At 39.8% G+C, this 27,874-nt stretch overlaps 1 protein-coding gene across 1 annotated transcript; it reads left to right on the forward strand.

The window, feature by feature from the left end:
- Positions 1-26,688, forward strand: LOC112263962 (kelch-like protein 20). Its single transcript, XM_024440586.2, has 8 exons — positions 1-179; positions 516-673; positions 3,498-3,681; positions 6,928-7,071; positions 8,089-8,222; positions 20,493-20,704; positions 20,980-21,086; positions 26,121-26,688. Exons 1-8 carry the CDS (start codon positions 157-159, stop codon positions 26,233-26,235), a joined length of 1,077 nt encoding a protein of 358 aa, XP_024296354.1. The 5' UTR covers positions 1-156; the 3' UTR covers positions 26,236-26,688.
- The last annotated feature ends 1,186 nt before the right edge of the window (positions 26,689-27,874 follow it).

Genomic DNA, 27,874 nt, shown 5'->3' on the forward strand with positions numbered 1-27,874 from the left:
GGAAGAGAGACATCAAGCAGAAGAGAGTGCTGGGTGAACATCTATAGAGTGAACATCTATAGATAGACAAGACTGTGAACGAGAGGTTTGACTAGCTGTCAAGGTGTCAAGAGAAAATATATTGTTGTGGAGATCTGACCTGGGAGCTGAGGAAACATGGGAGTGTACAATGAACAAGGGTAATTTGGAGTTGTGTGGTGTTCAGTATGTGTATGTTTTATGTTTGGAGTAAATTAATGACTGTTTAGCATTTCTGAATCTTTACATGGGTGTTTTGAGAGTGTATTTCGCATGAGAGACAGAATGATGACGGTGCAGTTAATAATGTACAAGAAAATGCCACAGATCAGGATACACTTTGAAAGCTGAGAAATATGCACAACATGTGGAGGCACCTTCTAAATAATTCTCTGTAAATACCAGATTATTTGAAAATTGTAAATGTGAATGATTACATGACCTTTCATTCTAATCCTGTGTGTGTGTGTGTGTGTGTGTGTGTGTGTGTGTGTCAGGGAGGCTCTTGGTGAACAAGAGACACAGAAGGGCATGACCCCCAAAGACCGACAAGGGTGGGTCAGTGGTCGCCATGGTATCCCAAGCCCCATGTCGCTGTGTAGACAACAATCCCAACTCCCCCCTACAGATGTGTTCAACGACGTCATGTACATGGGTCAGTAACTACCCCTTAAAGATCTGCTCATCTTTGTTCAACCTATGTGGTCAGTTACTCTGCCATACAGTATAGTAGGTTGTAGGTACCATACAGTTCAGTAGGTTGTAGGTACCATACAGAACATTAAGTATAATGCCGTCACATATCTCTAAAGGAGAAGGTGAATGCCAAGCAATATTTACAGGTATGTTTGTGTCAACCTGACCATTCAAGTCTGCAATTTGAGTGTTTCACAGATTGGTTCATATGAGCGCAAGCCAAAGCTTATTAGATTCAGTTTGACAATTAGGATGGGATTTAGTCCAGAGTGGTAAAGCAGAATATTGCTTTTGAGTTCAAAAGGTTTAAACGCTTGAGCCTGGTTCACCAATTACTTTGCAGACAGAGTTCAGTGTGTCAAATCGGAGGGCATGCTGTCCGGTCCTCTGGCAGTCTCTATGGGGGTGCCACAGGGTTCAATCCTCGGGCCGACTCTTTTCTCTGTATATATCAATGATGTTGCTCTTGCTGCGGGCGATTCCCTGATCCACCTCTACGCAGACGACACCATTCTATATACTTCCGGCCCGTCCTTGGACACTGTGCTATCTAACCTCCAAACGAGCCTCAATGCCATACAACACTCCTTCCGTGGCCTCCAACTGCTCTTAAACGCTAGTAAAACCAAATGCATGCTTTTCAACCGTTCGCTGCCTGCACCTGCACGCCTGACCAGCATCACCACGCTGGATGGTTCCGACCTTGAATATGTGGACATCTATAAGTACCTATGTGTCTGGCTAGACTGTAAGCTCTCCTTCCAGACTCATATCAAACATCTCCAATCGAAAATCAAATCAAGAGTCGGCTTTCTATTCCGCAACAAAGCCTCCTTCACTCACGCCGCCAAACTTACCCTAGTAAAACTGACTATCCTACCGATCCTCGATGTCATCTACAACACTCTACTCAGCAAACTGGATGCAGTTTATCACAGTGCCATCCGTTTTGTCACTAAAGCACCTTATACCACCCACCACTGCGACTTGTATGCTCTAGTCGGCTGGCCCTCGCCACATATTCGTTGCCAGACCCACTGGCTCCAGGTCATCTACAAGTCCATGCTAGGTAAAGCTCCGCCTTATCTCAGTTCACTGGTCACGATGGCAACACCCATCCGTAGCACGCACTCCAGCAGGTGTATCTCACTGATCATCCCTAAAGCCAACACCTCATTTGGCCGCCTTTCGTTCCAGTTCTGTGCTGCCTGTGACTGGAACGAATTGCAAAAATCGCTGAAGTTGGAGACTTTTATCTCCCTCACCAACTTCAAACATCTGCTATCTGAGCAGCTAACCGATCACTGCAGCTGTACATAGTCTATCTGTAAAAAGCCCACCCATTTTTACCTACCTCATCCCCATACTGTTTTTATTTATTTACTTTTCTGCTCTTTTGCAAACCAATATCTCTACCTGTATATGACCATCTGATCATTTATCACTCCAGTGTTAATCTGCAAAATTGTAATTATTTGCCTAACTCCTCATGCCTTTTGCACACAATGTATATAGACTCCCCTTTTTTTTCTACTGTGTTATTGACTTGTTAATTGTTTACTCCATGTGTAACTCTGTGTTGTCTGTTCACACTGCTATGCTTTATCTTGGCCAGGTCGCAGTTGTAAATGAGAACTTGTTCTCAACTAGCCTACCTGGTTAAATAAAGGTGAAATAAAAAAAATACAAATAAAATACACAGCATTTACTAATCTCAGTGAATGTTGGGGAAATTGCATTCAAAAGGCAGATTGTTGGGTGTCCATTGCTCTATAGCATGCTTTAGATTAAATCAATGGTGGGTATGTTCACTGGGGCTGGCTGAAATGTATTGAATTCAATAAATATACAGATTTAGCGATAACAAACTAATATTTTAGTTTGTGCTCCATATCTCTCTAAACTGTACTCCAGTCTGCAATATTTTTTTAAGCACTGCAGCTTATGCATACAGATTTATCTACAGTGTTTTGGTTGGTGCAGACCCTCATAACCTCCCTTGGCATGGAGGAATAGTGCACTGTGTACCTCATTCCTAATGTCACATGTCTCTTCTGAGGGAGAGATGGGTGACATGTCCATAAATTCTCCCTAACCTCAGACATTAAGGACTGGTATTTTTGGAGGGGAAAGATCATATGAGTTGTCTGAATAAGGAACGGCCACTTATGGGTGTCAATGATGAGCTAAAATAAACTTAGTGTTTTTTGAGAATGCAAAAGATTGCAAATTAGTGCTTTAGATATCCTAGGTAAAATGGTATTTGGTAGTAGTAAGTGAGTGAGACACAGACATCAGTTCAACGTCTAGTTTTGATTTACATTTGGATGAGTTGTCAACTAACGTGAATTCAATGTGAAATCAACAAAACATTTCACCATGTCATTAGATTTAGGTTAAAAGTTGGGTGAAGAAAAATATATAATTCCCTCACGTTGATGACCTTTTTCAAATCCAATCAGTTCTCCACGTTGATTCGACGTCATCACATTGATGATTTGGGTTGAAATTAAGTGGAAACAATGTTGATTCAACCATTTTTTTGCATAGTGGGTTGTAAGTGGTCCTCTTAATTGTAGTATTGAATATAGACCAAATTATACTGTATACAGTATGGTAATAATGAATCTCAAAGAATCAGAGGAGCAATCATGAGGAAATCACTATTCTAGTCATGAGTCTAAATAGTACCAGATAAATACAGGCCTGACAATAAAGTAACAAACTCCTTAACTGGTGTTATTCATCTGCACCTTCGCATCAATGGCTGTTTCTACCTACAGTGGGCGGCTGGACCCAGCAGGATCCATCCTGCCCGGTGGAACAGTTCTGTCCCTTGGAGAATGAGTGGAAGAACATGGCCTCCATGATCAATCACCGTGGTAACGTGGCCGTGTACGGCCTGGCCGGGAAGATCTACACGGTGGGTGGGTCCGATGGTATCTCATGCAAGAGCAGCGTGGAGAGGTAAGGGCGTTTCAAAATGGCTACCCATAGAACTGTTGGTAAAGCTTTAGTTCCTATTTCAGAGGGTCACAGTAAAGTGCTGTATGAGAAATATCCATCCCACGCTGTGTGTCAGGGTGAGTGTGTGAACGGGCCTTTGTAGTGGTGAGTGTCTGTCGGTGGTCCGGTCAGAGGCTCAGGGCTGACAGGCATTCACTGCTGGGGGTCTAGGGAGAGGAGGCTGGGTGTCTAGGCAGGGGGTACTGGGTTGGGTGGGGGTGGTGGTCCAAGCAGTTAGAGAGGAATCTCCAGGATTGAGGTGTGATGGATATGATGGATCTGTGATGGATGTGGGGACAGGCTGACAGGCCTCTTAATCAGCACCCTGAGGCCCAGCGCTGTCAGTGCTGAGTGCTGATACTGGAGGGAGGCCTCTACATGGTGGGGTTTGGGGGGTGATGGGTAGGGGGTGGGGAGGGAGGGAGGGAGGACTATGCATGGTAGGGCATGGGGGGTGAGGGGTGTGGATAGCATTACGTTGCCTAGAAATATCCATCACTTCTCAACTTCTGCAGTTTCGCACGCTCTCATCAACTTTTTGTCTTTGACCCGGCAGACTTCTCACTGTCTCAAACTCTAGGCTTTGTCTTGCCTACTACTTAATTAAACTACATACTGTGTACTAATCGTACAACATAATATTTAGAGCATACTGTATGCAACAAATATCAACATACTGTACATACTACACATTAAAGACAAATGGTTCTATGTAGTGCCAAATAAGGGTTATTTGGCTTGTATAGCAGAACACTTTTTGGTTCTAGATTGAACCTTTTTTTGAAGGTTCTATAAAGAACCATGCACATACGGTTCTAAATGGAACCTGTATGGTTCTATAAAGAACTTTTCTAGTTTTTTTCTTATTTTTTATAATTTTTATATTCTGGTTTAATAGCCATATTATATTGTTAAAATGCCATAGGTTTTACTGTAGTGTTTATTAACAAGTTGAATCAGGTATGCTAGCTATGTTTTTTGGGGGTCAGTATAGTTTCACATAGTACCATCACCCTTCCCAAAAAACCCTTGAGGAACCCTATTTTTGTGTGTGTGTAGGTTCACCCATACTGAGAATTCATCATCATTCGGGCAGTTTCCTGCCATTTGTAAATGTGGATACAGCACATCCCCTTATCTCATTATCAGCTAATTATCAGCTGTTGTCAAACACACCTGGGTCTGAAAGGACTATTATCTTCCTCAATAGCATACAGGAAATTTGTACTCGTGGGGGAGTACTCGTGGGGAGAGCGCATGACTATTACATGTTAGTAGAAAAGGAAGAGCATTAGGATACTAATCTGCTGAATAGCACTTCCACTCTCTGCTCCTCCACCCCCTAGAGATTAGAGACAAACCTTTACTGCTTGTTCCCTCAGAGCTCAACCTTTCCTTGTCGGTGTCTGTCTGTGGGAGAGCAGACAGCACCAGAGAGCAGCAGATGTGCCCTGGCCTCTCAGGGATCTCATCATTTGATTAGTGTCCTATTTGGGACTGCAGGAGAGAGAACACGTGTCTCTTGGGGCAGTCTGTCATACTTCCAATCAATTAACTGATGCCATGCTCAATCTATGATTTGCTATGTCACGTTATTCTCTAGGTATTACATTGATAGAGATGATGTTAGGTATTACATTGATATAGATGGTGATAGGTAATCACTGATATAGATGGTGATAGGTAATCATTAATATAGATAGTGATAGGTAATCATTCATATAGATGTGATAGGTAATCACTGATATAGATGGTGATAGATAATCACTAATATAGATGTGATGGGTAATGATTAATATAGATGGTGATAGGTAATCAGTAAAATAGATGTGATAGGTAATCACTGATATAGATGGTGATAGGTAATCACTGATATAGATGGTGATAGGTAATCATTAATATAGATGGTGATAGGTAATCACTGATATAGATGTGATAGGTAATCACTGATCTAGATGGTGATAGGTAATCATTAATATGGATGGTGATATGTAATCACTAATATAGATTGTGATAGGTAATCACTGATATAAATGGTGATAGGTTATCATTAAAGATGGTAATAGGTAGTCACTGATATAGATGGCGATAGGTATTACATTGACAAAGATGATGATAGGTAATCACTAATTTAGATGGTGAGAGGTATTACATTGATAAAGATGGTGATAGGTAATCATTAAACTAGATGTGCTAGCTAATCACTGATATAGATGGAGATAAGTATTACATTGATAAAGATGGTGATAGGTAATCATTAATATAGATGGTGATAGGTAATCATTAATATAGATGGATATAGGTAATCACTGATATAGATTGTGATATGTAATCATTAATAACTGCTCTGAAATGCAAGTAAAACTAAATGCATGCTCTTCAACCATTCGCTGCCCACACCTGCCCGCCCGTCCAGCATTACAACTCTGGACAGTTCTGACTTAGAATATATGGACAACTACAAATTCCTAGGTGTCTGGCTAGACTGTAAACGCTCCTTCCAGACTCACACTAAGCATCTCCAATCCAAAATTAAATCTATTCCATGTGTAACTCCGTGTTGTTGTATGTGTCGAACTGCTTTGCTTTATCTTGGCCAGGTCGCAGTTATAAATGAGAACTTGTTCTCAAGTGGCCTACCTAAAGGTGAAATAAAAAATAAAGTTATTCTTTTCTCTTCCTATTTTGTATTTTCTCAAAACTGCATTGTTGGTTAAGGGCTTGTAAGTAAGCATTTCATTGTAAGGTCTACACCTGTTGTATTCGCGCGCATGTGACAAATACAATTTTATTTGATAGGTAATCACTGACATAGATGGTGATAGGTATTACATTGATAAAGAGGGTGATAGGTAATCGCTGATATAGATGGTGATAGGTATTACATTGATAAAGAGGGTGATAGGTAATCACTGATATAGATGGTGATAGGTATTACATTGATAAAGAGGGTGATAGGTAATCACTGATATAGATGGTGATAGGTAATCATTACTATTGATGATGACAGGTACTACATTGATAAAGAGTGTGATATGTAATCATTAATATAGATGGTGATAGGTATTAAATTGATATAGATGGTGGTAGGTAATCATTACTATTGATGGTGATAGGTATTACATTGATAAAGATGGTGATAGGTAATCATCCATAGTCCTCTTCCTAATCTTGTTCATCAGACATGTCTTCACCCCCCCCACCCAGGTACAACCCAGAGACCAACACCTGGAGTAACGATGTGGCCCCACTGAGCAGCACCCGCAGTGGGGTGGCTCTGGTGGAGATGGATGGATATCTATATGCCCTTGGAGGATACGACGGCATGGTCTGCACCAACACTGTTGAGCGGTAAGGCCATGTTCTCATCAGTGGTTGCACTGTGATTGAGATCGATGAATCAATGCAAAGGTCCATGTCAAAATGCTCTTTAGATGTTATCTGTGAATTACCTGAATACTGTACGTAGGTGACAGCAAGATAACCAAGTTTGACCTGTTGTACTTTGATAGGCTTTTTAACAGGTGGCAGGTAGCTTAGTAGTTAAAATGTTGGGCCAGTAACCAAAATGTCGCCAGTTCAAATCCCCAAGTCGTCAAGCTGAAAAATCTATTAATATGTCCTTGAGAAAGGTACTTAACCTTGATTGCTCCAGGGTCGCCGTTGATCATGGCAGACCCTTGCTGTGACCCCACACTCCAAGGGTGTCTCAGGGAGAGTTGGGATATGCAAAAACACATTTCCAAATCACACTTGTACATGTGGCGGACAGAGGAAAGGGAGAATTGAACTATTTAGACATTTGTTTCTGTATCTCTGTTTAACTAGTGTGAGCGGACCAAGTAATTGGGCGTCACTCTAAAGCGGGAAGGTGGAATAAACGAGTCAGGAGTAGGTTTTCTTGATTGAACACAGTTCTCTATTGAGGGCATTTGGTCAACACAAACACTCCAACATAATCAATGAAAATCTTCTAAGGAAAAAACATACATCTTCTTCTCCAGATGAAACAGGAACACAATAGGATTATCTTTAAACTACAACAAAAAGTCACGGGATTGTCACCGTCTTAGTGGTTCTTCCTGGATAGCTCCTCTCTCTCGGTGGCCATCTTCCAGAGATAGTTTCCCCCTCTCTCTGCTGGTTCCATTCTCTCTCTTATAGGGGAAGGAGAGTATGTCATTAGTACCGTCAGCTGTGCTTAATTGCCTCTGGTTACCTTGTCTCCCATGCCTTGTTGGGCTACTATCCATGAGCCCAGCCTGCCCTCTGGTGGTCCTTCCACACTAGTGATAATATGAAGGAAGATAAGGAAAACATATTTGATAAAATCTTAGTTTTGTTTGTATATTCTTCGTATTCTACCAGATATGATCCCAAAATGAATAGCTGGACGAAGCAGCCACCAATGCTGAGCCGGCGTTCTGGGGCAACGGCTGCTGTGATGGATGGTCAGCTATACGTGATTGGAGGCAGCGATGGCGACGCACCCATGAACACAGGTCTGAATAACACGTAAAGTTAACAGATGTACCCGACTAAATGTATGACATCAGAGGTGGCACCTCAGGTCCTAGAGTGGTGTGGCAAAAACAATATATATAATTCTGGGGCCTGTAGTTTTACCTGATCTGGTGACCTAACCAGGTACATCTTTGGACCTTATATGGTATGACATGATTCATCTGTCGTAAAAAGGTTTAATATGGGCTATGATTAGACCAGAGTTTTTCTAATCAGGTTACATAGTTCGAAAAAACTCATGGAAAAACTCCTGGTCTTGGGGAGGAAACACAACTCTGTCAAACTGCAGCAACCTTGTTCTTGTTCATATGAATTCTATTTCAAAGAAGGACTAGGTGGGTTTCCTACACACAGACAGAGACACAAAGAAAGCAACATGATGATGAAGATCAGCTGTAGATAAGTCAAGTGAGAGAAAGTTACAGACATCCTTGTGTTTTCCCACCAGTTAGCTTTAATTGTGTTAGCCAATGCCAGTGTGTGTCCTTGTTGGTAACACACAGACACACACACACACACACACACACACACACACACACACACACACATTGGTTGAAGCAAGTTGCCAGATCACTAAGTACCTTAGACCATCCATACTACATACTGTACTCAGTGTGGTGCTGCGCCTCGCCGGTGCATCTTCAGTGTTATTAAACCATCTCAACTGGAATCCTTTCTGTCTGTGCCCTTACCAGCACATGGGAGAGAACACATGAAGTAAAAGCAACCCTAAAGAATATACAGTCCACCAAGTCCTCACTTACAATGCAGCTGCTATTGTTACTAGCCTACAGTTGACCAGACTGAAAAATGGTCTTGTTTCCATGCAATACAGCATATCAGATCGCTAGTGTTTAGCTGTATAGGCTGCTACATTTACTGGAGAGCTTTTACTTCTGTCTGTTGGGTGTGATGCGCTATCAGGCTTGCTAAATAAATACAGGTGGAAAATGTCTGTCTCTTACCAATTGAATACTGTTGTGAATAGAGTTTGGCCGTTTTAATGGTGTACATTGTTAAATTAAATAAACATATTTTTTTCAATTATCTTGTTGATTGATGACCAACCAAGACAATTGAGCATGACTACAACAGAAGAACCGTATCTCCACCTTAAAAACAATCCATGCTGCTTTGTTCTGTGCAATCTGCAGCCTCCTAATGTCACTTTGTGATGCATTTACCCAGACCATAGAACAGTAGTTCACCTGACTCCCAATTAATGCTTGGGTTGTTTGCTTAAGAATCTTTCTCTGTAAATATTAAGCTATCTGTCTGATCATGCATGCTGTTTCAATTATTATTATTTTATTTTTAACTAGGCAAGTCAGTTAAGAACAAGTTCTTATTTACAATGACAGCCTACACGGGCTAAACCCAGACGACGCTGGGCCAATTGTGCACCACCCTATGGGACTCCCAATCACAGCCAGTTGTGATACAGCCTGGATTCAAACCAGGATGCCTGTAGTGACACTTCAAGCACTGAGGTGCAGTGCCTTAGACCACTGCACCTCTCAGTTATTTGAGACGACCATGATAAGTAATTGTCTAGCTGTACCCCTAGTAGTTTGGTTTCTGAATCTGATTGGTTAAGACACACAAAGAGCCTGCAGTGGCATTCTGATGTAGACTGAGAAATGTTGCGCGAGTGAATACGAGGCAAATCAGCACTTTGTTCCTCTTTTTAATTAACGCATTGCATCAATATTTTTGTTTTACCCATAACAAAAGTGATTTAAAAGTGCTGAAGCAAATGCTGCCTCTCCACACATTTTCCTGCTGCAATGTACCACATTAGGACAGAATCTATGATTGATCTGTGTCTGTGCTGCAGAGCTCTATGGCCTTCTGATCTTTGGACATCTTACAGGGAGGGCCCAGAATTTGTCCTGGTAAGGTCATGTGGTCAGAAAAAAGTATAAACCCTCTGCATTTTGAGGTTTCTTTGACTTTTAAACAACTCTACAAAATGTAGCCGTTCTGGTCAAGCATAATAATGATCTGACCTTCTGTCTGGTACCAACACAAGCACACACACACACGCACACACACACACACACACACACACACACACACACACACACACACACACACACACACACACGCTCACAGCACACACACAAACACAAACACACACACACACACACACACGCTCACACACACACACACACACACACACACACAAGCACGTACTTGGCTTGGGCAACCATAGCTTAACTCGGGAGGGTTATGATGTGCAGCCAGTTGTCAGTGCATATTTCAGTCTGTGAGAAGAGAAAGTCTGGACAATTCTCATAACCTTTTCAGCTTCTTAAACCCCTGACATTCTGGGTTTTGCTAGAAACAACACAGAAATCTAACATCATAGGTTACAGTAAACAGCAAGAACCCAAAAACCTGTTTGTAATTCTATTTCAGTGAGATCCTTATTTATACATTTTTTAAGGGGTGATTCAGCTTTAATATTGCAGAAAAATTGTTGCTTCCGTCAATGTAATTGTCTGCATCATTTCTAATCCCCCATATATTATTTTGGTAAATATATATACACATCCATACCCATATACAGTTGAAGTCAGAAGTTTACATACACCGTAGCCAAATACATTTAAACTCAGTTTTTACCAGATCCTGATATTTAATCAGAGTAAAAATTCCCTGTCTTAGGTCAGTTAGGATCACCTCTTTATTTTAAGAATGTGAAATGTCAGAATAATAGTAGAGAGAATGCATTATTTCAGCTTTTAATTCTTTCATCACATTCCCAGTGGGTCAGAAGCTTACATACACTCAATTAGTATTTGGTAGCATTGCCTTTAAATTGTTTAACTTGGGTCAAATGTTTCGGGTAGCGTTCCACAAGCTTCCCACAATAAGTTGGGTCAAGTCTGGCCCATTCCTCCTGACAGAGCTGGTGTATTTGAGTCAGGTTTGTAGGCCTCCTCGCTCGCACACACTTTTTCAGTTCTGCCCACAAATGTTCTAAAGGATTGAGGTGAGGGCTTTGTGATGGCCACTCCAATACATTGACTTTGTTGTCCTTAAGCCATTTTGCCACAACTTTGGAAGTATGCTTGGGGTCATTGTCCATTTGGAAGACCCATTTGTGACCAAGCTTTAACTTCCTGACTGATGTCTTGAGATGTTGCTTCAATATATCCACATAATTGTCCTCCCTCATGATGCCATCTATTTTGTGAAGTGCACCAGTCCCTCCTGCAGCAAAGCACCCCCACAACATTAAGCTGCCACCCCCGTGCATCACGGTTGGGATGGTGTTCCTCGGCTTGCAAGCATCCCCCTTTTTCCTCCAAACATAATGATGGTCATTATGGTAAAATTTTTGTTTCATCAGACCAGAGGACATTTCTCCAGAAAGTATGATCTTTGTTCCCATGTCCAGTTGCAAACCATAGTCTGGCTTTTTTATGGTGGTTTTGGAGGAGTGGCTTCTTCCTTGCTGAGCGGCCTTTCAGGTTATGTCGATATAGGACTTGTTTTACTGTCGATATAGATACTTTTGTACCTATTTCCTCCAGAATCTTCACAAGGTCCTTTGCTGTTGTTCTGGGATTGATTTGCACTTTTCGCACTAAAGTACGTTCATCTCTAGGAGAGGTATGACAGCTGCGTGGTCCCATGGTGTTTATACTTGTGTACAATTGTTTGTACAGATGAATGTGGTACCTTCAGGTGTTTTGAAATTGCGCCCAAAGATGAACCAGACTTGTGGAGGTCCACAATTTTTTTCTGATTTCTTTTAATTTTCCCATGATGTCAAGCAAAGAGGCACCGAGTTTGAAGTTAGGCCTTGAAATACTTCCACAGGTACATCTCCAATTGACTCAAATGATGTCAATTATCAGAAGCTTCTAAAGCCATGACATCCTTTTCTGGAATTTTCCAAGCTGTTTAAAGGCACAGTCAACTTGGTGTATGTAAACTTCTGACCCACTGGAATTGTGATACAGTGAATTATAAGTGAAATAATGTGTCTGTCAACAAATTACTTGTATCATGCACAAAATAGATGTCCTAACCGACTTGCCAAGACTTTAGTTTCTTGATAAGAAATGTGTGGAGTGGATGAAAAACAAGTTTTATTGACTCCAACCTAAGTGGATGTAACCTTCCGACTACAACTGTATATATATGTATACATAACCATTCATACATATATAAGTATATACATACATACATATACATATGTACATACATGTTATACATATATAAGTATATACATACATACATATACATATGTACATACATGTTATACATATATAAGTATATACATACATACATATACATATGTACATACATGTTATACATATATAAGTATATACATACATACATATACATATGTACATACATGTTATACATATATAAGTATATACATACATACATATACATATGTACATACATGTTATACATATATAAGTATATACATACATACATATACATATGTACATACATGTTATACATATATAAGTATATACATACATACATATACATATGTACATACATGTTATACATATATAAGTATATACATACATACATATACATATGTACATACATGTTATACATATATAAGTATATACATACATACATATACATATGTACATACATGTTATACATATATAAGTATATACATACATACATATACATATGTACATACATGTTTTAGAATATACCACAACCTTCCACCAATTGGAGTCAACTAATAAACAATAACACTTAGGCTTCTACCTTCTGTATACATATTATACACATTTTACAGACACAATCTATTTTACAATAGTTATATTTAGTTTGTTTTTAGTCCTTATTCTATTTCTGATGTCCATCCAGTTTGATTTCTATTTGCAACTGTGCTATTTCACAACATTTCTGACCTATATGCATTTTACAGACCCCGTATGTTATACATTGGTTATCTTGTTGTTCTTGGTCCCACCCTTCAGCTCCATTCAACCCCTCCCATCTCTCTTAACATCATCCATTTTGAGTTTCTATTTGCCATTTATTTTTTAACCGTGCTGTGATGCTTCAGAAAAGTACTGAACCTTTCTATTCTCATAGCTTCTACAGATTGTAGATTAAAGATAAACATTTTTGCTAAAATAATTAATATATTATTGATTGATTGACTATGACTTTTCAAATCATCCAGTATTGCTATCTGTAGCATTAGTTCCAGGTAAATGATGCAACTCTTCAGCCATTCCTGGACCTGTGACCAACAATGAGCTACGTATGGACAGTACCAAATAAATGATCTAATGATTCTGCCTCCTCACAGCAAAATCTGCAGAGCTGGGAAGATTGTATCCCCCATATATATAACATTCTATTGGTTGCAAGAATTTTGTATAATAATTTAAATTGAACAAATATATGTTTTGAATCCAGTGTTGTTTTGTGTATCAATTCATAAACCATGTGCCATGGAATAGGTACATTGAAAATCTCTTCCCAACTATTTTGCAATGCACAACGGTACATTTTTTGGTCTCTAAATTAAATTGGTATATGTTTTTATTTACCACAATTTTCTTTAACCATTTATGGTCTTTAATGCAAGGCTGGCAGACAAGTTCCTCACTTTTCCCCCTACTACTTGCCTCTTCCGTTTTTGTGGTAATGTTGCAATTAGTTTGTTGTAAGCAGACATTTCCATATGTCTGTGTTAGCTGCATGTATGACATAACTCCACCAGTCCTATTTATGATATCATTCACAAAAATGTTCCTATATTAAACATTTTAGCGAAAATATTAATATATTTTTTTATCATTTAGTACATTTGAGTTTAACCACAATAATTGTTGTATTATTTGTTCTGTCTTTTCAGGTGGATTAAACTGAAATTGCTTTCTAAGGCTTTTTAAAATAATGATATTTTGGAGATTGTTTTGTTTTCAAACAACCGAAAGTGAGCAGTTGTAATCTGAATAAATGGAAAAAGGCCAATCTTGAACATGGGGTGAGACTTTCCTACCAATTTCAGATATAAATAGAACTTCTGTATGGCTGATGACTTTAGTGAGAAGTCTAGTGCTTTAATATTTAATCATTTCTGCCCTTCAAACTCATATTCGTTATATAAATAGGCCCTTTTAATTTTGTCTGGCTTGCCATTCCAAATAAAATTGAATATTTTTTGTTCATATAATTTAAAAAGCAGGTCACTTAGGTGTTCAGCAAAACCATAAGCAAATATGTAAACTGTGGTATGACTAAAGAGTTAATCAGGGTGTTTTTTGCACAAATAGACAGGTATTTTACTTTCCATGGTAGCAGGATCTTATCTATATTTGTTACATTTCTATAAAAATGTATTGGAGTGAGATCAAGTCTTTCTTTGGGGATTTGTATACCGAGTATGTCCACATCCCCTTCAGACCATTTAATTGGTAAACTACATGGTAATGTAAAAGTTGCATTTTTTTGTGATCCAACACGTAATATAGTGACACTTATCATAATTTGGTTTTAGTCCAGAGAGGATAGCAAAAGGTATCTAGGTCCACTATGAGGCTGTGGAGGGATTCTAATTGTGGTTTTAAAAGAAAATGAATCATCAGCGTACAATGACACCTTTGATTTTAAGCCACGGATTTCTAATCCCTTAATATTATTGTTGGATATAATTTTAACAGCTTACATTTCGATGGCATTACTAAATAGATATGCCGATAGTGGACAACCTTGTTTTAATCCTCTTGACAGTTTAAAACTTTCTGAGATGTAGCCATTATTTACTCTTTAACACGTAGGGTTAGTATGCATAACTCTAACCCATTTTAGAAGAGATTCTCCAAAATTGAAATATTCTAGGCATTTATATTTAAACTCCAGTCATACTTTTTCAAAATCCTTTTCAAAATCAGCTATGAAAACCATGCCTGCTGTACCTGATATTTCATAGTATTCTATTGTTTCTAGTACTTGTCTTATATTATCTCCAATGTATTGTCCATGTAAAAAACCTGTCTGATTAGGATTAATAATATTTGACAATACCTTTTTAATTCCATGTGGCAAGAATTTAATTTTAATTACGCTGATCATTTAAGCATTACCAAGCATTTAATTCCATGTGCCAAGCACCACTGCACTGAGGATAGGAAACTCTGTCACCACCGATAAATCCACTATAATTGAGAATTTCAATAAGCATTTTTCTACGGCTGGCCATGCTTTCCACCTGGCTACCCCTACCCCGGTCAACAACACTGTACCTCCCACAGCAACTCGCCCAAGCCTTCCCCATTTCTTCTTCTCCCAAATCCAGTCAGCTGATGTTCTGAAAGAGCTGCAAAATCTGGACCCCTACAACTCAGTCGAGATAGACGATCTGGACCCTTTCTTTCTAAAATTATCTGCTAAAATTGTTGCAACCCCTATTACTAGCCTGTTCAACCTCTCTTTCGTGTCGTCTGAGATTACAAAAGATTGGAAAGCAGCTGCGGTCATCCCCCTCTTCAAAGGGGGGGGGGGGATTCTTGACCCAAACTGCTACAGACCTATATCTATCCTACACTGCCTTTCTAAGGTCTTTCGAAAGCCAAGTCAACAAGCAGATTTCCGACCATTTCGAATCCCACCACACCTTCTCCGCAATGCAATCTGGTTTCAGAGCTGGTCTTGGGTGCACCTCAGCTATGCTCAAGGTCCTAAAATATATCTTAACCGCCATCGATAAGAAACAATACTGTGCAGCCGTATTCATCGACCTGGCCAAGGCTTTCGACTCTGTCAATCACCACATCCTCATCGGCAGACTCCACAGCCTTGGTTTCTCAAATGATTGCCTCGCCTGATGTGTCAAATCGGAGGCCCTGTTGTCCGGGCCTCTGGCAGTCTCTATGGGGGTGCCACAGGGTTCAATTCTTGGGCCGACTCTCTTCTCTGTATACATCAATGATGTCGCTCTTGCTGCCGGTGAGTCTCTGATCCACCTCTACGCAAATGACACCATTCTGTATACCTCTGGCCCTTCTTTGGACACTGTGTTAACATCCCTCCAGACAAGCTTCAATGCCATACAACTCTCCTTCCGTGGACTCCAACTGCTCTTAAATACAAGTAAAACTAAATGCATGCTCTTCAACCGATCGTTGCCTGTACCTGCCCGCCCGTCCAGCATCACTACTCTGGACCGTTCTGATGAAGAATATGTGGACAACTACAAATATCTAGGTGTCTGGCTCGACTGTAAACTCTCCAGCCAGACTCACAGCAAACATCTCCAATCCAAAGTTAAATGTAGAATTGGCTTCCTATTTCACAACGGGGCGGCAGGGTAGCCTAGTGGTTAGAACGTTGAACTAGTAACCGGAAGGTTGTGAGTTCAAACCCCCGAGCTGACAAGATACAACTCTGTCGTTCTGCCCCTGAACAGGCAGTTAATCCACTGTTCACCGGCCGTCATTGAAAGTAAGAATGTGTTCTTAATATTAACTGACTTGCCTGGTTAAATAAATTTAAAAAACAAAGCTGCCTTCACTTATGCTGCCAAACATACCCTGGTAAAACTGACCATACTACCGATCCTCGACTTTGGCGATGTCATTTACAAAATAGCCTCCAATACCCTAAATTGGATGCAGTCTATCACAGTGCCATCTGTTTTGTCACCAAAGCACCATATACTACCCATCACTGCGACCTGTACGCTCTCGTTGGCTGGCCCTCGCTTCATACTCGTCGTAAAACCCACAGGCTCCAGGTCATTGACAAGACCCTGCTAGGTAAAGTCCCCCCTTATCTCTCTCGCTGGTCACCATAGCAGCACCCACCTGTAGCACACGCTCCAGCAGGTATATCTCTCTGGTCCCCCAAAACCAATTCTTCCTTTGGCCGCCTCTCCTTCCAGTTCTCTGCTGTCAATGACTGGAACGAACTACAAAAATCTCTGAAACCGGAAACACTTATCTCCCTCACTAGCTTTAAGCACCAGCTGTCAGAGCAGCTCACAGATTACTGCACCTGTACATAGCCCATCTATAATTTAGCCCAAACAACTACCTCTTCTCCTACTGTATTTATTTATTTATTTATTTTGCTCCTTTGCACCCCATTATTTTTTTCTACTTGGCACATTCTTTCACCGCAAATGTACCATTCCAGTGTTTTACTTGCTATATTGTATTTACTTTGCCACCATGGCCTTTTTTTGCCTTTACCTCCCTTATCTCACCTCATTTTCTCACATCATAAATAGACATATTTTTCTACTGTATTATTGACTGTATGTTTGTTTTACTCCATGTGTAACTCTGTGTTGTTGTATGTGATGAAACTGCTTTGCTTTATCTTGGGCAGGTCGCAATTGTAAATGAGAACTTGTTCTCAACTTGCCTACCTGGTTAAATAAAGGTGAAATAAATCAAATTTAGCGAGAATTTTTGCTTCACAACACTGAAGTGTAAGAGGCCTCCAATCTTTTAAATGGACTGGATCTTTATATATATACCACTTGGATCCAGTTTCAGTAATAATGAAATCAGACCTTCTTGTTGCGTGTCTGATATTCTACCACTTATATAGGAGTGGTTAAAACATACTAATAATGATTCTCTGAGTATATCAAAAATGTTTGGGTATACTTCCACTGATATGCCATCCAGCCCTGGAGTTTTCCCAGCCTTAAAGGCTTTAATTGCATCAAGAAGTCCCTCCTCTGTAATTTGGCTTTCACATGAGTCTTTCTGTACAGATGTTAATTTTACATTGTTAATAGGAAATAATCCACACAATTGGCTTCGGTTAGTGGAGGTGGAGGAGACATATTCTTAAAGTATTTTACTTACTCTTTCAAAATATCATTCGGTGAATCATTCGTGACTCCATCATTTGTAACAAGTTTCAATACATTTGTTTTGGTAGCGTTTCTATTTTGAAGATTGAAAAATAATTTGGTGCATTTTTCCCCATATTCCATCCAGTTTGCATTATTTTTATAATATATTCCACTGGATCTTTCTTGAATAAGTTCCTCCATTTCTTTTTGTTTTTCCTCTAACTAATTATGTGCCTCTATAGTACAGTTTTTATTGCTGTCTATCTGTACAGTTAGTCCATCAATTTCCTTTGTTAGGGATATGCAGAATACTGCCCCCTTTGGAGGAATTGCGTGCCCATAGTAAACTGAAAAACAATCTGTCCAAAATTGCTAATATATGCATATAATTATTATTATTGGATAGAAAACACTCTAAAGCTTCTAAAACCGTTTGAATTATGTCTGTAAGTATAGCAGAACTCACAGGGCAGCCAATCTCCCAAACTATTTCTCTCATCAGGAAAGTTGGGCCAACTTTGACGTCATCGCCCCCACCCTTCCCAACCGGCTATGGATCTGGGATCAGTTTCTAGGTCTTCGGCGAGATGTCTTCTTTCAATAGAGCGTTTCATTGTGAAAATCCCGAGGGCTTTGACCCTTTGGCGGGCAAAATACTTGGTGTCGCAAGAAAATACATGCACTTTCCTGCGCGCGTTGCGCTCCGAGTGCCTTTTGTTCCATGAAGCACGAGACGATGTCAGATTGTCTGTTCGAGTTGAGAATTGTTTTGTACGTTTAGAACATCCTAAAGCTTGATTCTGCACTTAGTTTGACCAGTTTAGTCGACATATAATATGTCATTTTGAAGTTTTGATGCGCAACCCCTCGAATTTTGGCTGCATTTCAGCCGGAATTTGTCGCGTTTGATAACACAAAGACACACGACTTGAAACCAAACGCTGTTTTGGGTAAGTATGAGTCCTTCCACTACTTCTGATCGAAGACCATCAAAGGTAAGGGAATATTTATGTTGTAATTTTGTGTTTTTGTTGACTCCAACATAGCGGAGAAATATTGCTTACGTCTGAGTGCCGTCTCAGATGATTGAATAGTGAGCGATTTCTGAAACGTGAAAAAGAAATGTGACAAAGCGATTGCATTAAGAAGCAGTGTATCTTTCTAACTATATGTAGAACATGTATATTTAGTCAAAGTTTATGATGTGTATTGCTGTTATCTGGCGTTATCTGGCGGAGTTATCATAATTTCTCCGGACATTTTTGTAGCATTTTTTTAACATGGCATCAATGTAAACAGAGATTTATGGATATAAATAGCATATTATTGAAAAAAACATAAATGTACTGTGTAACATGTCCTATTACTGTCATCTGATGAAGATTTGGTTATATATTGGCTGTGTCTTTGGTGGTGGTTGGACATAAATATGTGCTATGTTTTCGCCGTAAAACATTTTAGAAATCTGACTCGCTGGGTAGATGAACAAGGTGTTTATCTTTCATTTGAGCTATTGGACTTGTTAATGTGTGGAGGTTAAATATTTCTAAGAATATTTTTGCGCCATCTTTTGAGTTGAGCGTGGGGGGGGGGGTGCCCTAGGGGAACGTGGTAGCGTGAACAAGTTTTAATATGGACTCTTTTGATCTAAATTGCTTTTGTTTTATAGATGAGTACTGAATTGCATAGCCTCTAAAGGCACATTTAAAAGATTCCCGTACAATAAGGGGATCTTCTGTACCTATGTTATGCCGAAAAAAAGTCAAGTAGGCTTTTATAAAATTTCCAATATCCTCGCCCTTGTGGAAATTCTGTAAGTGTAATATACGGGGCGACAGGGTACCCTAGTGGTTAGAGCGTTGGACTAGTAACCCAAAGGTTGCTGACAAGGTACAAATCTGTCTTTCTGCCCCTTATCAGTTCCTAGGCAGTTAACCCACTGTTCCTAGGCAGTCATTTAAAATAAGAATTTGTTCTTAACTGACTTGCCTAGTTAAATATGCCAATTATATTTCAGTGAGATTACCAGAATCAGATGTAGAAAACCACAACAATATAATTGTGTTGTTGTGACAATAGGATTGGTGCCTTCTCTGTATTTCCCCCCTGAATGACCTCATGACCCTGTGTCTATTCCATAGTCTGTTTCATGATCTGTCTGTTTCGCGGTCTATCTGTCTCATGGACCTTCTCTTCTGTAGTCTGTCTGTTTCATGGTCTGTCTGTTCCATGGACTGCGTCTGTTTCGTGAATCTTCTGTTCCATAGTCTGTGTTTGTTTCGTGGACCTTCTGTTCCGTAGTCTGTGTCTGTTTTGTGATGTGAGTAAATTATGTAATTCTACACTATGTTTGTTTCACAGCCTGTCTGTGTATTTGGTTTTCTGTATCTGTGTGTGACCTGAGTCTGTTTGTGACCTGTCTGTGTTCTGTGATCCCCAGTGGAGCGATTCAATCCCTTGGATGGGATGTGGTATGCGTGCACCCCCATGATGACCCCTAGAGAGAACGCGGGCTGCTGTGTGTACCTGGGACGTCTGTTCGTGGCCGGAGGAAGAGATGAACTCAACCTGGAGCTCAGCGCTGCAGAGAAATTTGATCCAGACACTCTGAGTTGGACCCCCGTCAAACGCATGAGATGCAAGAGAAACAAAGCAAGTGATTGGTCACGTACACCCTTTCTGGCCACCCTATTGGTCAGATCACTTCCCACATCAACATCAACCAAATCTACAGAGACTGACATAATTGGCTGATAGCACACAGCCTTCTGAAGAGCAAGTAATGCAACTCTAGTCAGATATGGTTACGTTTAATGTTGATGTCTGCATGTAGGAAGATGTCCATTGTTTTTATGATATCATCTTGCAGAGTCAACCTTTCATAACAGCTCTGTCACTGTCACTCCTCTCCTGTCCCCCTCTTTCAGATGTCTCTGGTGGTGTTCAATGGGTCGTTGTTAGCTGTGGGAGGATCTGATGGCATCACCAATCTGAAAACAATAGAAGTCTACAACCATGACTCAAATACATGGAGGTATGTGTTAGGTTCTTATTTTTCAGAGTAAATAACTCACGGACACTAGAGAAGCTTTAACCAAGTTGAATTCTTCCCAAAGTTTCTGTAGAGCTGTAATTCAGACAACCCAACATTTCTCCAATCATAGATATATACACTGTATATCCCACTTAAGACTCCCCCTTCTCTGCAATATTTACATTTTATGGTTATACAGGATAATAGTAACAGGATAGTAAACCCTTATTACTCCCTTCAAGGGATCTGACTTCACAACCTGACCTCAACCCCTCCTTCACCTAATGTGCAGATGTCCATCTGTCTCCCCTATATCAACACGTTGCTCTCCTCCCGTCCACACTTCACATTCCAAAGCCATCTGTCTTTCTACAGAGAACCATTAACTTCGGACATAAAACCCAGTCTCCTTCACTCCTCATATTATACGCTTCTTCTCTATCATTTATTTAATATCTCAATGTTCAAAATGTCGAATCCAACAGTCCCTCCTCTTGAACAATAGCACCCTAATGTTAAATGTATATATACGTTTAATAAATTATAAACAATGATAATGAAACATACATTTTTAAAAACAAACAAATGATTATAAAACATGAAGTAAACAAACTAACAAATGGAACAAACAATGAACAAACATTCACCGCAAGGTTTACAAATTCAGAGACTTATGGCCTCTGTACTATGATCACACAGTTTTATTTCCTTCTACCATCACACAACAAAATGCCAATCCAGCTGAATCTGTGGTCTCGTTCTATGTCAGATGGAGCATCTTTTAGTTTCTCCACTTCCCCCTTCTGGTTCCTAAGAAAGTAATAGCACAAGACTTGGAAAGCAACAAATAATATAAAACATAACAGTATTAACAATGTGATAAGCTATGCATAATTATATATGCATGAAAACCAAAGTCTGAGACCATGATAATTCCCACTCTCTCTTCACCTATGCCTCCCGGATACATTCCTGCTGGGTTCCACAAAATTGAAAGCTCAAAAAAACTTCCTCATGCTTTTGCCCAGTCTTCCTCTTTAGGCCCCAGGTTCCGAGAGGTGTTCCCAAGTCATGTCATTTTCACTTTGTTCACCATCTCCTCCATTTCACCTGATAGGAACATCATGTGATATGCAAGTGCTTATCCCTAATCCATATTACATCCTCTTGAGGTAACTCAGCACTGTATATGCTTTCACATCAATGCCTTCAACATTTTGTTCAGAGTACAATTACCCCTCTATCCTCTATCATATGATGCATTAACCAGTAAAGCAGCTAACCAGTGATCCAACTATGATGTTTATAGTAGCTCCCAGACCCAACCCATCTGTATGTCTTACGGTGGAATCTAGTCTCTCTCTCTCTCTCTCTCTCTCTCCACTTCGTCTGTCATGGTGGACCTCACTTCACGTGAGAACTATGCCCCACCTCCCCAAGGAGAGACATGACTATCTTTACTGCTGCAGGTACTGTACGGAGTAGTGTGTGTCCCAAACCAACACTGTCCCAAGACCCCCGCCTGGTGTCTCTTGATGTACACTCAATCTCCAGAATTCAGCCCGTGCCCTTGGTTATATCTCTGCTTTCACCTGAGGATATACACACTGCAACACATGGGTCATTTCCTGACAACATATTTTGTGACATTTGAATAACCACATCCCCTGTCCCCCAGTTACCAATCCATGTGGCATGCGTCCTCATAAACTGATATCCTAACAATGCTACTAAAGTAACATTGCTACATCCAACATGGCCCATGACTATAGTCTCACAATACCCCTCATTTGCTCCGTAGTCCAATTCCATGCTATCAATATAGCATCCTTCGCTACTTGTACTGCTCCTTCAGTTACTGTCCCTACAGCTCCATCAGTTACTGTCCCTACAGCTCCTTCAGTTACTGTCCCTACAGCTCCTTCAGTTACTGTCCCTACAGCTCCATCAGTTACTGTCCCTACAGCTCCTTCAGTTACTGTCCCTACAGCTCCATCAGTTACTGTCCCTACAGCTCCTTCAGTTACTGTCCCTACAGCTCCTTCAGTTACTGTCCCTACTACTCCTTCAGTTACTGTCCCTACAGCTCCTTCAGTTACTGTCCCTACAGCTCCTTCAGTTACTGTCCCTACAGCTCCTTCAGTTACTGTCCCTACAGCTCCTTCAGTTACTGTCCCTACAGCTCCTTCAGTTACTGTCCCTACAGCTCCTTCAGTTACTGTCCCTACTGCTCCTTCAGTTACTGTCCCTACAGCTCCTTCAGTTACTGTCCCTACAGCTCCTTCAGTTACTGTCCCTACAGCGCCTGCCATGAGAATACCTCCTGCATGTAATCTTTCAAATGTTCGCCGGCTGTTAAATATTAGAGAAACATGAATGAGTTGGGAATAATATCCAACCTAACAAAACTCTGAGTCACAGGTGTCCTGAAAGTTTACCATAGTGTCTGAAATGCCACCACTATCTCTTCTACTCTCACCATGACCTAGGTATGTGTAATGTTCAACTAAATCCCCATATTGTGTACAGTTAGCTGTCCTCCCTCTCCTATGAGCTATCTCCTGTAACAATATACAGTCTCTGAGAATGATACTCCTCTATCATTACATCTATCCCATAACACACTATCATCCTAATGCATTTTCTACAGTTATAAACATATTAACACATTCTCAAATCAGTTAGTTAATATACATCATTCCCTTCTCTGGAACAATGAACACCCTCATGTTCCACCAAACCTTAAGACATATTGACTTGAAAAGAAAATAGAAACAACGTGTATGTTTAATTAACTTCTTGGTGACAGGGGGCAGTATTTCCACATCTGGATGAAATGCATGCCCAAATTCAACTGCCTGCTACTCATCCCCAGAAGATAAGATATGCATATTATTAGTAGATCTGGATAGAAAACTGTTCTAAAACTGTTCTAAAACTGTTTGAATCATGTCTGTGAGTATAACAGAACTTATTTAGCAGGCGAAACCCTGGATTCACAACAATGTTGGCTGGATTCACAGCAAGTGTAGCTTTAATTTGCTGTCTTGCATGTGTGATTTAATGAAAGTTTGATTTTTATAGTAATTTATTTGGCTTTTGGCCAGGGAAAATATCCCAGAGAGGATAATAACTTAGCACCACTCATTGATGTGATCTAACATAAACATTCTGAATACAAAATAAAACAAAAGAGAACAAAGAAAACATTCATGTTTGTCCCAAGCTATCATCCAGTGATTTCCCTACCAAACCACCTCCCTTCAGGATGACGCTTAGAGGTAAGTTCCTGGAGACTCTCTCGGCCAAATAAATATTGTCTCAGACTCAGATATCAGTGGCAAAAGTCACTGTCTCTCATTGCATGCCTTTGTCGCTCTTTCTTCAGCCAGTTAGGGAGGGTTTTGAGGTTTACACACACTGTCTGTGGTCAAATTATTCCTACCAGATTATTCAGACAAACATGGTCTTTATGACAAATTATTACATTAACCTTTTCTTACTAACATCTCTAAGACAAATGTCAAAAAGCATAACATACTGTTACTGGTAAAACCATTTTGTTATTCTACTGGCGACCTCTCGGAAGAGTTACCAGATAATGAAGTTAGCACCCTAGTAACTGTCATCCCTTATTAACATATATGTTCCTTTCTATAAGCAGACTGAACACAGTACCACTGTATAAGTACCACAAAGACCAGGACCTCAGGGAACTGGTGATTTTCCCTTTCCAAACACGTGATTCAAAAACCTGTTAAATCAAAATAAACTAATTTAAAAAATGAATCAACTTAGAATTAGAACTCTTATAACTCCCTACGGAAATAATATTAATCTCCTAATGTAATGGCACAATTTGGATGGAGAATGGTGTTTCTCATGAATTTTATAATTAAATCCCCCTGTTCCATTAATTTATAATGAGGTTGATCATTCCTCATTAGGAATTTTTTGTATACAGGGCTTTCGACACCATTAAAATGTTTCCTCTCCCTTTCATTCCCTGTCCTTTGGAAACCATTTAAATACCTCTTCAAATCATTTCCATTCTCTTGCATACCCAATTTAACTGAATTGAAAAGACCCCATCTAATAACTCACACAACACGGCAACAGTATCTCTCCACCGAGTCTAACGATTCACTGGTCTCCTTTTCCCATGATTCTCCATAACCACCACACCACATAAAATAATTAAAAGTTCATTTTAGGTTAGGTAACCCCTATACCAATTCCTCGTGATCCCAGTTCATTTTAGGTTAGGTAACTCCTATACTAATTCTTTGTGACCCCTTCACCCTTTCGTCTATTCTAGAATTCCATTCCAGAATAAGACAACATCAAATGTGAATTTATTTAAAAATAAAACCACGTAAAATGTCTCATGATTTAAAGAAACAAAAGAAAACAAAGCCTTCTGAGTTTGCAAGGAGGGTTTGGCCATATAATTTAAATGTGTTACCTTTTAGAATCCATTCCTCTGGCATTTCTCCTAGAATCTTCAACCCAAAATACGTTTTCCTGTGGCAAATTTAGTCAATTTCTCATTGGAAGGAATCCTCAATATTTACATGTGGTTCTCTAACACTTTCTCTCACCAAGGCAGCAGCCTTAGCCATTTCGTCTGCTTTACGATTACCTATGGCGATTTTATCTATACAACTAGTATGAGCTTCACATTTCACCACTGTTAATTTACTGGGTAACTGACATGCTTCTAATAATGCCTCTATTTCCAGACCATTTTTTTATTTGGGTTCCTGTCGCTGTTAACATGCCCCGTTGTGACCACAATGTACCGAAATCATGAACTACTCCAAATGTTTTTGTAGTTGTGCACTGGAACTGGCGTGAAAGAATGTGGTGCTAGTCTACTCTCACAGTCTCGTCTTAGGCTCATCGTCAGCTGAGTTCTTATGAAAGAGATGACTCTCATGTATTTTTTGGTATTTTGTCCAATAAAATTTATTTGGGTATTCTGTGGGTATTAATTTCAGAAAATAACATGTTCTTCTCCGTGATCTGTTGCAGACACTTTGGGAGCATGAAGACCAAGCATCCAGGAGGCCACATTGCCATGTTGAAGACCAAGCATCCAGGAGGCCACATTGCCATGTTGAAGATCAAACACAGTTACAGCCTGTAACTGGAGATTATAATGTTGATGGACAACAGCATATGGATTTATGATATAGATTTGTATACTGTGTATGTCCATGTTGAAATAGTACTGTAATTCCCCATATAGTATGTAAACATGTATGGCTATTTATTTAACTTTTATTTAACCCGGAAGTCTTTCCTAAAAAATGAAACTATGGACCAGGAGTGTCATGCACCCATTATTTTAGAGGGGGCGTTGTCCGGGTTGGAAAATGTATCATTTTTTAAATACCTAAAATAGCTTATACCTGCAATCTAGAGCCATAATCATTATGCCTAATTCTACGTAAAAAAAAAAATAATAAAATAAACAAATTATATTTTTATGCATAGGTTATCTAAGCATACCTCTTTACCTGTTCAATTGTCATTATTATTAATGATGCACTGATTCTTTAAGAAATGTTATGCCTTACATGCTGACCACACCACTCACGTCGCAAAAATAAATTTACACATACAGTGCATGCTATTCAATCATTGCATCTTCTCATTGGTTTATAGAAGCATATACACATGTGCCATCTCCTCATTGGTTATACCCACGTGGGTGATTGAAAGATGAACTGAGGTCTGTCGGTCATTTGTGGTAATACACCTTATTATGAAAGTTAGATGCCAATCACCATATAAAGTCCAAAGAAGAAAAGCCTGGAAGGAGGAGAGATGACTAGAAACGGTTCGGTTGACTGCTTTATGTGTGGATTAATTGTCGGAGTAGAGGACCTTGTGCATTTCAGATAAAATAATAACTCAATGTGTATATCCAAGGAGAAATTAGCTAGCAACAGCAAGCTAGCTAAATAGGACAAATTAGCTAGCAACTGCAAGCTAGCTAGCTAAATTGCCATATATGTTTAATGCTTTTTGACATGTCCCCTAATTAATATAATTGGTTCAGAGTTTGTTTTGATATTTCAACCTGTGTGTGATTGCGTTTGATGTGGGGGGACCAAATCAATTTGCACATGATGGCGTCTTTCAAGTTGTCTGGCATTCCTTTGGCAGCAAGAGCCTCTCGGTGGATGCTGCAGTGTACCCAAGTGGCCTTTGGAGCAACTGCTTGAACGTGCGTTACCACTCCACTATGTCTCCCTGTCATGGTTTTTGCACCAGTACAGATACCAACACATCTTGACCACCAAAGTCCATTTGATGTCACAAAGCTGCCAATATCCTGTCCTGTTGTCCTGGTTTCCAGTGGTTTGCAGAAGAGGATATCTTCCTTGATTGACCCCACATAAACTTAACGGACATATACCAGGAGCTATGCCAGGTGGTACAAAGACAATTGGGTAAAACATGCCAATGGTTGTTTTGAAAGACTAACACAGTTGGAAAGCCTAAAACCAAGAGTAAAAGAATAATCAGAACATGTCCCATCATGCTTTACCCAATACTCACCATTGGGGAAGACATTTATGGGCATTATCAGGAATCACTGGTACATTATTGATACTGACCCACAATTGGAACCCATTTTTATATATCCCCCACGTATGTTTTTATAAGACCTCCGAACTTGAGAGATATTGTGGTTAATTTTGATTACCTACCAGAGGAAAGGGGAAACTTTTTGGACAAGTTTGAAGGAGGGTATTTACAAATGTTGCTAATGTGCT

The sequence above is a fragment of the Oncorhynchus tshawytscha genome, linkage group LG12, assembly GCF_018296145.1.
Source record: "Oncorhynchus tshawytscha isolate Ot180627B linkage group LG12, Otsh_v2.0, whole genome shotgun sequence".
NCBI classification, from domain to species: Eukaryota; Metazoa; Chordata; class Actinopteri; order Salmoniformes; family Salmonidae; genus Oncorhynchus; species Oncorhynchus tshawytscha.